This window comes from Oncorhynchus nerka, linkage group LG15 (assembly GCF_034236695.1).
Source record: "Oncorhynchus nerka isolate Pitt River linkage group LG15, Oner_Uvic_2.0, whole genome shotgun sequence".
NCBI lineage: Eukaryota > Metazoa > Chordata > Actinopteri > Salmoniformes > Salmonidae > Oncorhynchus > Oncorhynchus nerka.
The window spans coordinates 80,660,536-80,675,976 of record NC_088410.1 but is presented as its reverse complement, the minus strand read 5'-3'; the positions used below and the strand labels follow the sequence as shown (position 1 = coordinate 80,675,976).

General features: G+C 44.2%; 1 protein-coding gene across 1 annotated transcript; it reads right to left on the bottom strand.

Moving 5' to 3' along the window:
- Positions 1-2,629: 2,629 nt before the first annotated feature.
- On the bottom strand, positions 2,630-14,179 carry ccdc120b (coiled-coil domain containing 120b). Its single transcript, XM_029684234.2, has 8 exons — positions 14,074-14,179; positions 11,766-11,870; positions 11,551-11,671; positions 8,873-8,932; positions 7,070-7,220; positions 4,564-4,665; positions 3,170-4,186; positions 2,630-2,992 (listed from the first exon to the last, which is right to left on the bottom strand). Exons 1-8 carry the CDS (start codon positions 14,107-14,109, stop codon positions 2,896-2,898), a joined length of 1,689 nt encoding a protein of 562 aa, XP_029540094.2. The 5' UTR covers positions 14,110-14,179; the 3' UTR covers positions 2,630-2,895.
- Positions 14,180-15,441: the final 1,262 nt, after the last annotated feature.

Genomic DNA, 15,441 nt, shown 5'->3' with positions numbered 1-15,441 from the left:
AATCAACATAACTCATTCTTCAAAAAGCTACAACTAATACACTTGTAAATGTTAGTTTAACACCACACTTCTCTGGCTGGTGCTGAATGGGTTTTATGACAGTTTATGACAGTTTTATGATGTATTTCACAAATAGATACAAAATGTTATAAGTTCATAAATATACAATATATATTCTGGATAAATTTCCTTCGAGCAAAATGTATATTCATTTATGTTTTACAGACATAAGTACATCACCTGAAAAATACATTTACGACCCCCAATGCACAGCAGTTTGGTCATCAGTTTCAGGTTTAGACTAGCTTCAAGAAATTCACACACAAACTATTGAATGTGAAAACACCAACATTTAAAACCAATATAACATTCCATTAAAGGTACTTGAGATAAAAGGAATAGCTTTACCTGTAAAACATGTCAATAGATGAAGCCATGACATTAATCAGTTAAAATGAAAGATCATTATTAGTTACTCATACATTTCTTTCCAGAGGTATTCATTTCCTACCATTCAGGTTGTTAGTGATGCCCTTTTATAGCGGTATAATCATGAACCTAAGATACACAAGAACAAACAAGCACATGTCATGGGAAGCTTATAAAAGAGCCGTTCTTGAATTGCGGTGGTATATGGGAATGGCATTAATTACTTAAAATAATTTTACCATTATGATAACATTGTGCCACCAATAGGAGTAGCGTATTACATGATACAATGGAAACGTAATCTCATACTACCACATTTATGAGTTCTGACATAAGGCCTGCTCATGCCAACAGTCCCATCCCCTAGCCCTGTTCTAGTTAGACCCCTTTTCATTTCTCCACATTAAGTTGACATCAGTTTATAAAGGAATTTAGAATCAAATCTAGCTTATTATCATGATACATACAGATCCAAATATGCGGTTTATTGTTGATAATGTTGTTACAATCTTATAAATACATAATATTATACACCACATCACTTTGATCGTGAATGTCCAAATGGGCCACAAAACTTCCACTTTGACGTAGACTTGAACATGGTAACACTTTTCTTATTTGCTCAAAATTCATACGCTGTCAACCATTTTCTGGTTTTAGTGTGTTCTCTCTTGGGGACAATTTCCCCATCCCACTACTGCAATTGGTTAAGGCTTTTAAAGTTCATAAAGTGCCCTGAAGGAAAACATGCTACGCAACTGAATGAATAGAAATTAATAGAAAGTTCATTAAACGACTGTCATAGACCTCTAAAAGTCCTCAGGTTTTTATCTGAACTTGGCTATTATGTCCTTTCACCAGCTGGACTCTTAGGAAATGCAGAAAAAAAGAGCTTGCACGAAACAACAATTTGGCAACAACAGGAATTTCTTTCATTTGTTGATTGAAGACCAAGCTTTGAAAGGATTTGTGTTCGCTTGAAAAACATGAGAAATAGCAAGCACAGTTGAAATGCGTATGTTTGATGGACAGATGAAGAGATAAGACATATATTAATGTTTACAAACAGGTTAATTTACACGTTCACTGGTGTGTTTAAATACTTTTTAGTTGATATGAGTTCATTATATATTTTTGTAAATCACAAGACACTAAATTACCTCTTTTATATAACTATTCTTTATATCTCAGAAGATACAAAATAGTCATTTAGAATACATATACTTTATTCTGTAAAAAATTATATATTGGGAGATTTGTTAGGTTAAACAACGAGGATGTTTGTTACATGTGGCTTGGGTCTGACCAACGATAGAATACAATACAGTAGCTACAGAATAACAATATATTCTTTGACTCCTGGGACAGCTCCAGTGCAAATCCATTTCTTGCTTTGCGATCTAGGGGTCAAAAGTTGGTGGGCTCATTTTCAACAGAGGGCATTCAGAACGGCTTTACAGTCTTTTTCTGCTGTGGTTGTTGTTTTTAGCTTGTGAGGTCACCTTATATCAGCTCCTTTTACTGCCTGCCTGCCTTAGCTTGTGAGGTCACCTTATATCAGCTCCTTTTACTGCCTGCCTGCCTTAGCTTGTGAGGTCACCTTATATCAGCTCCTTTTACTGCCTGCCTGCCTGCCTTAGCTTGTGAGGTCACCTTATATCAGCTCCTTTTACTGCCTGCCTGCCTTAGCTTGTGAGGTCACCTAATATCAGCTCCTTTTACTGCCTGCCTGCCTGCCTTAGCTTGTGAGGTCACTGTACCAATCAACAGGTAGAATCTGGCAGGACATTTCCTCTCCTAGATCGTCCACTGCTGCAGTGCCTCCTCCCGCCAATGGCTTCTCCCACTCCCAGGTGCATCTTCCCAGCGCTATATCAGCTCCTTTTACTGCCTGCCTGCCTTAGCTTGTGAGGTCACCTTATATCAGCTCCTTTTACTGCCTGCCCGCCCACCCGCCCGCCCGCCTGCCTGCCTGCCTTAGCTTGTGAGGTCACCTTATATCAGCTCCTTTTACTGCCTGCCTGCCTGTCTGTCTGTCTGTCTGTCTGTCTGTCTGTCTGTCTGTCTGTCTGTCTGTCTGTCTGTCTGTCTGTCTGTCACCACCTTCCGGAGACACCTGAAACCCCACCTCTTTAAGGAATACCTAGGATAGGATAAAGTAATCCCTCTCACCCCCCCCCTTAAAAGATTTAGATGCACTACTGTTCCACTGGATGTCATAAGGTGAATGCACCAATTTGTAAGTCGCTCTGGATAAGAGCGTCTGCTAAATGACTTAAATGTAAATGTCTGTCTGTCTGTCTGTCTGTCTGTCTGTCTGTCTGTCTGTCTGTCTGTCTGTCTGTCTGTCTGTCTGTCTGTCTGTCTGTCTGCCTGCCTGTCTGCCTGTCTGCCTGTCTGCCTGTCTGTCTGTCTGTCTGTCTGTCTGTCTGTGCACGTGTGTGTTTGAATATATATTCAGCTACATCAGACCAAAGTGCCAGGGTCAGCACTGGGCTCCTTTGTTGTCATGTCTTGCATCTGAGGATGAATGGGCTCTTGATAGAGTGAGAACTCCATTGACCTGCCATAGAGAGGGCACAAATCATTACAGTACTCAGCAAACAAACATGATCAAAAGTACTCTAATGTGCACCTGTGTGAATGTTACCAACAATCATTCCTAGGTAGAGAAATACATTTACATTTACATTTAAGTCATTTAGCAGACGCTCTTATCCAGAGCGACTTACATACTCACCTTCCATGCAGTGGGTGGCCATGGAAGCTGGCTGACTGAGACATCTGGGACCTATGGAGTGGATCACCTTGTATAGACTGAGCCTGGTGCACCAAAGGGTGGGGGTATGAGAGACGGGAGACCCCTGCATCATGCCCCTTCGATGTAGTGGTAGGGTAGCCGAGGGCGTTCCTCAGATACCAGTCTCTGAGACCCTCCAGCGCCAAGGCTTTATGCAGACTCCTCGTCGAGTCCTCAGGGGTGGGGAGAGAGAACTGGGGAGGCCTGCGATTGAATGATGGGCCGGACAGCTCAGTCTGGAAGGGGTGCAGGTTGGGAATGGAGGAGGTAGTGGAGCTTGGGGCAGGGTGGGGAGACTCATAGGCAGAGAGCAGGATGGCGTCCTGCTGAAGGGGGATGAAGGGTCCGCAGGACTTGGTCCGGGTGACTTTGACTCTGCGAGGCTCTGCCTGGGAGCTATGGATCACTCTGGGACTGTAGGAAGGAGTAGCGCTGGGAAGATGCACCTGGGAGTGGGAGAAGCCATTGGCGGGAGGAGGCACTGCAGCAGTGGACGATCGAGGAGAGGAAATGTCCTGCCAGATTCTACCTGTTGATTGGTACAGCTGGTGTTGCACTTGCATCCTCTGTTGCTTTCCCCAGATGTAATCCATTAGGAGCTCGTTGTAACCCCCTCCTTCTGCTGCTTCTACTCTCCCACCCATGGACAGCCGCAGGTTGGCCTGCTCCTGTCTCTCAGGACTGCCCAGGTGGATGTGCCTCAGCTTGCCGTCAGTGAGGGCCTCAGAACTTTTGTAAGGCCCTCCTCTGGGGGGCATCCCATTCCTGGGGGCTGGGTCCTCGGGGAGACTGGAGCGGTCAAGCAGGGCCTCAGAACTGTTGCTCCGCCGGGCACAGGAGCTGTAAGGGCAGCCTCTGCGCTCCGAGGAGGAGCCTTCCTGGGCCAGGGGCTCCATATGTGGTACATCCAGGCTGCCAGACCACTGCTTTAGTGAAATCCCACCAGAGTCATCTGATCTGAAAGAGCGATAGAGAGCAATGAGCATTTTATGGGCTTATTGTGATAGTGTGTTTACATTATGACAATAACCTATCTTTACATTTAGATTTTCAAATGATTGAATTTGTCATATCAAAGCTATGAATACAAAAATATGTTTTAAAAAAGAGCATGAAATAAGTCAATATGACACTAAGCACCTGACTTCTCGCAAAATAAAATCATCTTGGCAGCCTTGACTGGCATCTTGAGAGCCATCACTGGCATGTTCTGTAGCCGAATTACCTGCTGCACTCATTGGTCATTCGGTCAGCCTCTCTGTCATCATAGTGGGTGAGTAGCAGTGGGATGTGCTGCATTAAGCAGAAGCACTGGACCAGAGGAGGAATATTACCTGACATGAACACTGATTGGGGCGGTTCGGGCGAGGAGGGGGGTAGCAGGAACACTTCTGCCTTCAACATTAGATGCACTCCTTGGTAGAGAATGACTAGGGCTAGGGAAAAACATCAGAACATAGCATTAGACACAAAAAGAAGGAGTGCTTTACACATACGTATATACAGTGTCACGGCTCCTCCTCTGCAGTGCAGGGGTGGTTTCTCCTGCAGGCAGAGGAGGGTCGTTAGTGATTGGAGTCACCTGGGCTCTAAGTATTTAAACTGTCACTAATCACTTCTCTTTCTCTACGCTCCTCCAGGTATGAACCTGTTTTGTGTGTTCCTTTGTAGTTTTGCATAGTTTTCACTCAGTCATTCACACACACAGATTCACGCATCCATGCACTTTACATACACCTTACATTATGATACTTCCACACCTCATTCATTTTTCTTAGTTTAAAGTTAATAGTTTTGTTTACAATAAAGAAACATTTTTAATTGGCCTATACCAGTTGTTCGCGTCCCCTCATTTTTGCCACAGGCTATGATCCGGCCTGTGACAAGTCTTGGACAAAAGTTTTGAGAATGAGACAAATATAAATTTTTCACAAAGTCTGCTGCCTCAGTGTCTTTAGATATTTTTGTAAGATGTTACTATGGAATACTGAAGTATAATTACAAGCATTTCTGTCACGCCCTGACCATAGAGAGCTGTTTATTCTCTATGTTGGTTAGGTCGGGGTGTGATTAAGGGTGGGTTATCTAGGGGAATTATATACCTATGTTGGCCTGATTATGGTTCCCAATCAGAGGAAGCTGTTTATTGTTGTCTCTGATTGGGTATCATATTTAGGTAGCCATTTTCCCCATTGTGATTTGTGGGATCTTGACTACGTTTGTGTGTAGTTGCTTTCTGCACTGTATGTAGCGTCACGTTTCGTTTATTCGCTTTATTGTTTTGTGGTTTAAGTTCTCTTCCAAATAAAAGGATGGAAACATACCACGCTGCATCTTGGTCCACTCCTTATAATGATCGTGACAATTTCATAAGTGTCAAAGGCTTTTATTGACAATTACATTAAGTTGATGCAAATAGTCAATATTTGCAGTGTTGACCCTTCTTTTTCAAGACCTCTGCAAACCGCCCTGGCATGCTGTCAATTAACTTCTGGGCCACATCCTGACTGATGGCAGCCCATTCTTGCATAATCAATGCTTGGAGTTTGTCAGAATTAGTGGGTTTTTGTTTGTCCACCCGCCTCTTGAGGATTGACCACAAGTTCTCAATGGGATTAAGGTCTGGGGAGTTTCTTGGCCATGGACCCAAAATATTGATGTTTTGTTCCCCGAGCCACTTAGTTATCACTTTTACCTTATGGCAAGGTGCTCCATCATGCTGGAAAAGGCATTGTTTGTCACAACTGTTCTTGGATGGTTGGGAGAAGTTGCTCTCGGAGGATGTGTTGGTACCAGTCTTGATTCATGGCTGTGTTCTTAGACAAAATTGTGGGTGAGCCCACTCCCTTGGCTCAGAAGCAACCCCACACATGAATGGTCTCAGGATGCTTTACTGTTGGCATGACACAGGACTGATGGTAGCGCTCACCTTGTCTTCTCCGGACAAGCTTGTTCCGGATACCCCAAACAATCAAAGAGGATTCATCAGAGAAAATGACTTTATTCCAGTTCTCAGCAGTCCAATCCCTGTACCTTTTGCAGAATATCAGTCTGTCCCTGATGTTTTTCCTGGAGAGAAGTGGCTTATTTGCTGCCCTTCTTGACACCAGGCCATCCTCCAAAAGTCTTTGCCTCACTGTGCATGCAAATGCACTCACAGCTGCCTGCTGCCATTCCTGAACAAGCTCTGTACTGGTGGTGCCCCGATCCCGCAGCTGAATCAACTTTAGGAGAAGGTCCTGGTGCTTGCTGGACTTTCTTGGGCGCCCTGAAGCCTTCACGTAAATGGTTGATTTAGGTGCAATCTTACTGGCAGCAATATCCTTGCCTGTGAAGCCCTTTTTGTGCAAAGCAATGATGACGGCACGTGTTTCCTTGCAGGTAACCATGGTTGACAGAGGAAGAACAATGATTCCAAGCACCACTCTCCTTTTGAAGCTTCCAGTCTGTTATTCAAACTCAATCAGCATGACAGAGTGATCTCCAGCCTTGTCCTCGTCAACACTCACACCTGTGTTAACGAGAGAATCACTGACATGATGTCAGCTGGTCCTTTTGTGGCAGGGCTGCAATCCAGTGGAAATGTTTGGGGGGGATTCAGTTCATTTGCATGGCAAAGAGGGAATTTGCGAGTTATCTGATCACTCTTCATAACATTCTGGAGTATATGCAAATTGCCATCATACAAACTGAGGCAGCAGACTTTGTGAAAATTAATATTTGTGTCATTCTCAAAACATTTGGCCACGACTGACACACACACACACACACACACACACACACACACACACACACACACACACACACACACACACACACACACACACACAGTGACATTACCTGATAGAGCTGGTCACAGAGTTACGGTGTGTTCTCATTTCATAGTATATCTCTACTGGGGACAGTTTCCTACAGACCTGGTGGTCTGGGCTGCCCAGACGGGGCTGGGACATGGAGCGGTGGTCTTCTGCCACACTGGGAGAGGACTCCTCTGAGGGAGGGAGAATATGGGGTTTGGTCTTAACTAGTCACTAACTCACAATTGACACGCAATTACAGTAAACAGATCATTCTCTTTCATGAACATAATCAGGCAGCAGCCGTGTAACTCCGAATTTGATGATGAGAAATGTGATTCTTCGCCCCTCTCATTTTCACGATCTGTCATCCAGTAACTGATTTATAAACTGAATGTGAAGAGCACCAAATAATACAATCTCTTTTTCTGTGGCATCACAGAATAATGTAATGATACTAACTCCGCCTAGACATTTTGAGAATATTTTGCACAACTGATATAGAGTTGAAGTCGGAAGTTTACATACACCACAGCCAAATACATTTAAAATCAGTTTTTCACAATTCCTGACATTTAATCAGAGTAAAAATGTCCTGTTTTAGGTCAGTTAGGATCACCACTTTATTTTAAGAATGTGAAATGGCAGAATAATAGTAGAGTGATTTATTTATTTCTTCACATTCCCAGTGGGTCAAGTTTACATACACTCAATTAGTATTTGGTAGCATTGCCTTTAAATTGTTTGACTTTGGTCAAACTTTTTCTGGTAGCCTTCCACAAGCTTCCCACAATAAGTTGGGTGAATTTTGGCCCATTCCTTCTTACAGAGCTGGTGTAACCGAGTCAGGTTTGTAGGTCTCCTTGCTCGCACATGCTTTTCAGTTCTGCCCACATATTTTCCATGGGACTGAGGTCAGGGCTTGTGATGGCCACTCCAATATCTTGACTTTGTTGTCCTTAAGCCCTTTTGCCACAAATTTGGAAGTATTCTTGGGGTCATTGTCCATTTGGAAGACCCATTTGCGACCAAGCTTTAACTTCCTGACTGATGTCTTGAGATACTTCAATATAGCCACATACTTTTCCTCCCTCGTGATGCCATCTATTTTGTGAAGTGCACCAGTCCCTCCTGCAGTAAAGCACCCCCACAACATGAGGCTGCCACCCCCGTGCTTCACGGTTGGGATGGTGTTCTTTGACTTGCAAGCCTCCCCCTTTTCTCTCCAAACATAACAATGGTCATTATGGCCAAACAGTTATATTTTTGTTTCATCAGACCAGAGGACATTTCTCCATGTGCAGCTGCAAACCATAGTCTGGATTTTTTTATGGCAGTTTTGGGGCAGTGGCTTCTTCCTTGCTAAGCGGCCTTTCAGGTTATGTCGATATAGGACTTGTTTTACTGTGGAAATAGATACTTTTGTACCTGTTTCCTCCAGCATCTTCGCAAGGTCCTTTGTGGTTGTTCTGGGATTGATTTGCACATTTCGCACCAAAGTATGTTCATCTCTAGGAGACAGAACGCATCTCCTTCCTGAGCGGTATGACGGCTGCGTGGTCTACATGGTGTTTATACTTGCATACTATTGTTTGTACAGATAAACGCGGTACCTTCAGGCGTTTGGAAATAAAGTAGATGTCCTAACCGACTTGCCAAAACTATAGTTTGTGAACAAGACATTTGTGGAGTGGTTGAAAATCGAGTTTAGAGTAATTAAATCTATGTAAACTTCCGACTTCAACTGTATTTGTGGAACAAACAAAGATAACTGTTCAATGATTTTACAGACCAGCTTTAACAGATTCAGTTGTTATTATTGCATTTGCAGCTCTGGCTGACTCACCATTGTCATGGCACGTTGAATCTGACATGGAGCTAGTACTCTCCGACATCACTGTGTCCTCTGGAAGATAAACAAACACAACCTGTCATCACAGGCAACAACAACCTCAGTAATACATAATAAATAAATATGTTTTATTGTCACATATACTGAATGGGTACAGTGAAATGTGTTTTACACAGTACAACACAGGCAGGAAGTGGAGACATTGAGGAATACACCACATCAGTCACTGGCTTTATCAATAAGTGCATTGAGGACGTCGTCCCCACAGTGACCGTATGTACATACCCCAACCAGAAGCCATGGATTACAGGCAACATTCACACTGAGCTAAAAGGGTAGAGCTGCCGCTTTCAAGGTGCGGGACTCTAACCCGGAAACTTACAAGAAATCCCGCTACGCCCTGCGACGAACCACCAAACAGGCAAAGCGACAATACAGGGCTAAGATTGAATCATACTACACCGGCTCTGACGCTCGTCGAATGTGGCAGGGCTTGCAAACTATTAGACTACAAAGGGAAGCACAGCCGCGAGCTTCCCAGTGACGCAAGCCTATCAGACGAGCTAAATAATTTCTATGCTCGCTTCGAGGCAAGCAACACTGAGGCATGCATGCGAGCATCAGTTGTTCCGGACGACTGTGTGATCACGCTCTCTGTAGCCGCCGTGAGTAAGACCTTTAAACAGGTCAACATACACAAGGCTGTGGGGCCAGACGGATTATCAGGACGTGTGCTCCGGGCATGTGCTGACCAACTGGCAGGTGTCTTCACTGACATTTTCAGCATGTCCCTGATTGAGTCTGTAATACCAACATGCTTCAAGCAGACCACCATAGTCCCTGTGCCCAAGAACACTAAGGCAACCTGTCTAAATGACTACAGACCCATAGCACTCACATCCGTAGCCATGAAGGGCTTTGAAAGTCTGGTAATGGCTCGCATCAACACCATTATCCCAAAAACCCTAGACCCACTCACATTTGCATACCGCCCAAACAGATCCACAGATGATGCAATCTCTATTGCACTCCACACTGCCCTTTCCCACCTGGACAAAAGGAACACCTATGTGAGAATGCTGTTCATTGATTACAGCTCAGCGTTCAACACCATAGTACCCTCACAGCTCATCACCAAGCTAAGGATCCTAGGACTAAACACCTCCCTCTGCAACTGGATCCTGGACTTCCTGACAGGCCGCCCTCAGGTGGTGAGGGTAGGTAGCAACACATCTGCCACGCTGATCCTCAACACTGGAGCTCCCCAGGGCGGCGTGCTCAGTCCTCTCCTGTACTCCCTGTTCACCCACGACTGCATGGCTAGGCACAACTCCAACACCATCATTAAGTTTGCTGACGACACAACAGTGGTAGGCCTGATCCCGACAACGACGAGACAGCCTATAGGGAGGAGCTCAGAGACCTGACCGGGTGGTGCCAGAATAACAACCTATCCCTCAAAGTAACCAAGACTAAGGAGATGATTGTGGACTACAGGAAAAGGAGCACCGAGCACGCCCCCATTCTCATCGACGGGGCTGTAGTGGAGCAGGTTGAGAGCTTCAAATTCCTTGGTGTCCACATCAACAACAAACTAGATTGGTCCAAACACACCAAGACAGTCGTGAAGAGGGCACGACAAAGCCTATTCCCCCTCAGGAAACTAAAAAGATTTGGCATAGGTCCCGAGATCCTCAAAAGTTTCTACAGCTGCAACATCGAAAGCATCCTGACCGGTTGCATCACTGCCTGGTACGGCAATTGCACGGCCTCCGACCGCAAAACACTTCAGAGGGTAGTGCGTACGGCCCAGTACATCACTGGGGCAAAGCTGCCTGCCATCCAGGACCTCTACACCAGGCGGTGTCAGAGGAAGGCCCTAAAAATGGTCAAAGACCCCTATCGCATGGCGAGCGGTACCGGAGTGCCAAGTCTAGGACAAAAAGGCTTCTCAACAGTTTTTTCCCCCAAGCCATAAGACTCCTGAACAGCTAACCAAATGGTTACCCGGACTATTTGCATTCTGTGCCACCCCCCTCCTAACCCTTCTTTTACGCTGCTGCTACTCTCTGTTTATCTTATGCATAGTCACTTTAACTTTACATTCAGGTACATACTACCTAAATGGGCCGACCAACCAGTGCTCCCGCACATTGGCTAACCGGGCTATCTGCATTGTGTCCCACCACCTGCCAACCCCTCTTTTTATGCTTCTGCTACTCTTTGTTCATCATATATGCATAGTCACTTTAACGATACCTACATGTACATACTACCCCAATAAGCCTGACTAACAGGTGTCTGTATATAGCTTGCTACTCTTTTGTCAAATGTCTTTTTAATGTTGTTTTATTTCTTTACCTACACACACACACACCTCTTTTCCCCGGCACCATAGGTTAGAGCCTGTAAGTAAGCATTTCACTGTAAGGTACCTGTTGTATTCGGCGCACGTGACAAATAAACTTTGATTTGATTTGAGACCAAATACACAGGCCATCACAGCATCGGAAAGGAGAGGAAACTGCCTCATATAAAAGTTCTATCCTATGTGTGGTGAGAGGTTGTTCAGACTTTTCTCTGTGGATATCATGGTACTGTAACATTGTGCAATATCTTTGTGTAGCTGTTAATACATCTTGGAACTCTTGCTGTATGCAGCACTACCTTACCTGTGTGACATCCCCGGTGGACGGTCCTCCTGCTGTTGGGGACATTCCTGTCTGACTCTGAGTGTCTGTACAGAGCCCCACTGAAGAGTGTTTTCATCTGCCTTCGCTGACCTGACTCATCCTGCACAAAGCAATAACTTAGTCAGTGATGTGTTGTATTAACAGACATATAGGTCCTCTGTGACCAGTGTCATAGTCTCTGAATGTTCTCTGACCTCTCCCTTGGTGTTGTAATGTGCCAGTCCAGCCCTGCGCTGTACAACAGGAGATCTCTCTCCTGTCTCCAGGGGAAAAGCATGTGGGACCATCCCGGTCAGCTCCTGCAGATATTTTCAGACTTTTTTTACCACTATTTTCATACGGCCAATGCCAAGTCAAATTTCATACTGTCTGTTATTAAATATATCAAACAGCAATAGGAACAAACGTAATAAACATTTGTATCATACACAGGCTGGAGACTAACAGTGTATATTAAAATGAGCTAGAACTAATGCTACTGTGATCATATGAACATTGGTCAAGAATAGTATCATTTGAATGGTAGTGTATCAAACCACCACATCTAATGCACTAAACAGTATATAGAGAGCATTTCCATGCATGAATAATCTTAGTCTGGAGAGAAGCTGAGACACATCTGTGTTGAATTCTAAACCAAAAATCAGGGGAAATGTGTGAAACAGCTGTGAGTGAAAAGCTGGATTTGGTGCCTGGTAAAGTATTTTGGTCTCTGTCTCTGGAGAAATCAGGCTAACATTCATATGCTTTCGCTTCATATTCGTGACTGACACTGCTCTGCAAGGGGGAAACTTTAAAGGGTGACTGCACTTCCTGATTTTACCTCGTTTTAGATTTGGTTTATTAAGAAAGGCTCGCGGCCATGACTGAATTAGAACGTGAGTTGGTTTAGTTTTTTTATTTAACATTTATTTAAACTAGGCAAGTCAGTTAAGAACAAATTCTTATTTACAATGAGGGCCTACCCCAGCCAAACCTGGTCCAATTGTGCACCACCATATAGGACTCCCAATCATGGCGGGATGTGATGCAGCCTGAATTTGAACCAGGGACTGCAGTGACGCCTCTTGCACTGAGATGCAGTGCCTTAGACTGCTGCGCCACTCGGGAGCCTAGGTGTGTGTTTTGATGTGGGTGTCTCGTGTGTGTTCGCAGGTGGGAAGAGTTAGCCAATTTATTTTGGCAATTAACCTTAGCCGGCTGGTGTACAACTGTGGCAAAGTTGGTTTACCTTTGGATAGCCTCCGGGGCTAGTTAGGAGCTGTCAATAAATTACACATTGTAAATGAGACAATTATTTTGTTGCTCACCTTTTAGTTCTCATTAAATGCTTTCAATATTTGTATCCATTTCTACAATTTATCATTGGTTTGAGATTTTTAAGTAATTGAAATTTGGAACCATTGGAATTTTAACATATTGTTCCATGTACATTGTGTAATTTGCAGATGGTCCCTAACTAGTCCTATAGGGATTTCCAAAGTCAACCCAAATTTACCACAGCATTACAATTGGGTCAGGAAACGTGCACTCCGAAACACTGATTACTTGTGTGCTGCCAGCTGTGGGCATGTGGACATTGTGATGCAATTACGACCACAAGTCTCACAAAACTCTGTTTTTGACGAGAATGACTGACCAAAATTATCCTATTTACACTTTGTCAATTTTGACAGTAGAATAAATGTTTCTGACTCACTTCAATGCCACTTAGGCTGTTTTCTAAACAAGAAGTTGCTTTTTTAAGGGCAGTTGCTCTTTAAACTTTGCTTTGTAACAACAAGTTGCCAAAAATGGTTCTTTCATCTGTGCAGCCAAACTCATTGAGCCGGATTTATTATTTCAGGTGGTTGAGGTTTACAAGGGTTGAGAGCTTATCTGTATTGAGTCAGAAACAGAAAACAAACCTAACGTTGGTTCTTGCTTTCCATTAATCTGATAAAGCACACGTCTCGATAGCATGGCTTGGGTGTATGGAGCCATTCCCTCTAACGTGCTTTGAGCCCTACAATAGTTAAAAGGTAGGAGAGAGGAACTGACCTGAGCCCGTGAATGGTTAAAAGGTAGGGGAGAGGAACTGACCTGAGCCCGCGAATGGTTAAAAGGTAGGGGAGAGGAACTGACCTGAGCCCGAAAATGGTTAAAAGGCAGGGGAGAGGATCTGACCCGAGCCCGAAAATGGTTAAAAGGTAGGGGAGAGGAACTGACCTGAGCCCGAAAATGGTTAAAAGGCAGGGGAGAGGATCTGACCCGAGCCCGAAAATGGTTAAAAGGTAGGGGAGAGGAACTGACCTGAGCCCAAAAATGGTTAAAAGGCAGGGGAGAGGAACTGACCTGAGACCTACAATCGTTAAAAGGTAGGGGAGAGGAACTGACCTGAGACCTACAATAGTTAAAAGGTAGGGGAGAGGAACTGACCTGAGCCCTACAATAGTTAAAAGGTAGGGGAGAGGAACTGACCTGAGACCTACAATAGTTAAAAGGTAGGAGAGAGGAACTGACCGCCTCCAGCAGACACACTTGTCTCAGCTCTCCCATTCGGCTGCTGAGGATGTCCTCCAGGATTTGCTTTCTCTCCTGTAGTGCGGAGATGCGCTCAGCTTGCAGCTTGCTGTCCTGATCTACACACCAACAAACATGTCAACATGTTCAGTTAAGACAACAATTATACAATTACTATGTAACAGCAATGGTGTTACTAAGTACCTTATGGTGTTACTAAGTACCTAATATCAGAAACCCAGAAGTAAAATATTGCATACTTGTGCCATATGCTCAATTAAGTTCTGGCGGCAGAGGTGTTGACAATCAAGCTTCATTTATATAGCTGATTTCAGACATAAATGTAACACAATGCACTTAACCCCACCCACCTCACCCCCCCGGCAGGTAGCCTAGTGGTTAGAGTGTTGGACTGGTAGCAAGATCGAATCCCCGAGCTGACAAGGTAAAAATCTGTTGTTCTGCCCCTGAACAAGGCAGTTAACCCACTGTCCCCAGGCCGTCATATAAAATAATAATTTGTTCTTAACTGACTTGCCTAGTTAAATAAAGGTAAAACATTTTATTTTAAATAACTAGCCCCCCCCCCCAGAAACAAAACAATGAAAATAAAAACATAATTATGTTTAGAGGATAGAAAAAACAACAATTACAAAAACTGAAATACTAAAAAAGCACCCTAAGGATAAGCAACGCTAGAAAAGTGTGTTTTAATATCCCTTTTAAATATGTTGACAGTTTCGGCCCCCCTCAGGTTCTTTGGGAGGCTTTTCCAGAGGCTGGTGGCATAGTTACTAAAGACTGCATCTCCATGCCTCTTGGTCCTAGGCTTTGGGATAGTTAAAAGGCCATTGCCAGAGGACCTGAGGGACCTACTGGGTACATAACTCAAAAGCAGAAGCAAGGCGGTTGCTCCACCCCACATTCTCTGAAAGTTTTGGGCAAGTCTATGGGCCAAATGTCCCATGCCCTTCCGAAATTTGAAAAATGCACAAATACCTGCAAAATCGGGAATTGTCCAAATTATCAGTGACAAAGAAATCTGTGCAAAGGAACAAAGTTCCTTGTTAGTCGTCACATCCCAGTCTGTTGACAGACACGACGATACCATCCTATCTTACATGCATCTGTCCACGCGAGATTACTAAATACCCCAACATCTCTTTGTGAAGGTTTAAAACTCACCTGGAGACCGCACACCCATGGATGTGATGAGACGCCCTTTAACCTCCATGTGGTCTGATTCGTGAGGCCTTGCTTCTCAAACCTCAGCCAATCAAAACCTCACCTACTGAGAGAGTGCACTGCGGTTACCTAATAGAAATGGGACAAATAATTTTGCATAGAGAACAGGTTGGCTTAAATATT

What these genes read in the sequence shown, in the direction of transcription:
- ccdc120b (XM_029684234.2), bottom strand. Translation starts at nt 14,109, where the DNA reads ATGGGAGAGCTGAGACAAGTGTGTCTGCTGGAGGCG. An exon ending in ATTACAACACCAAGGGAGAG is followed by an intron (nt 11,672 to 11,765) that starts GTCAGAGAACAT and finishes TGCTTTGTGCAG; the next exon opens with GATGAGTCAGGTCAGCGAAG. An exon ending in GGCCACCCACTGCATGGAAG is followed by an intron (nt 2,993 to 3,169) that starts GTGAGTATGTAA and finishes TCTCTATGGCAG; the next exon opens with GTCAATGGAGTTCTCACTCT.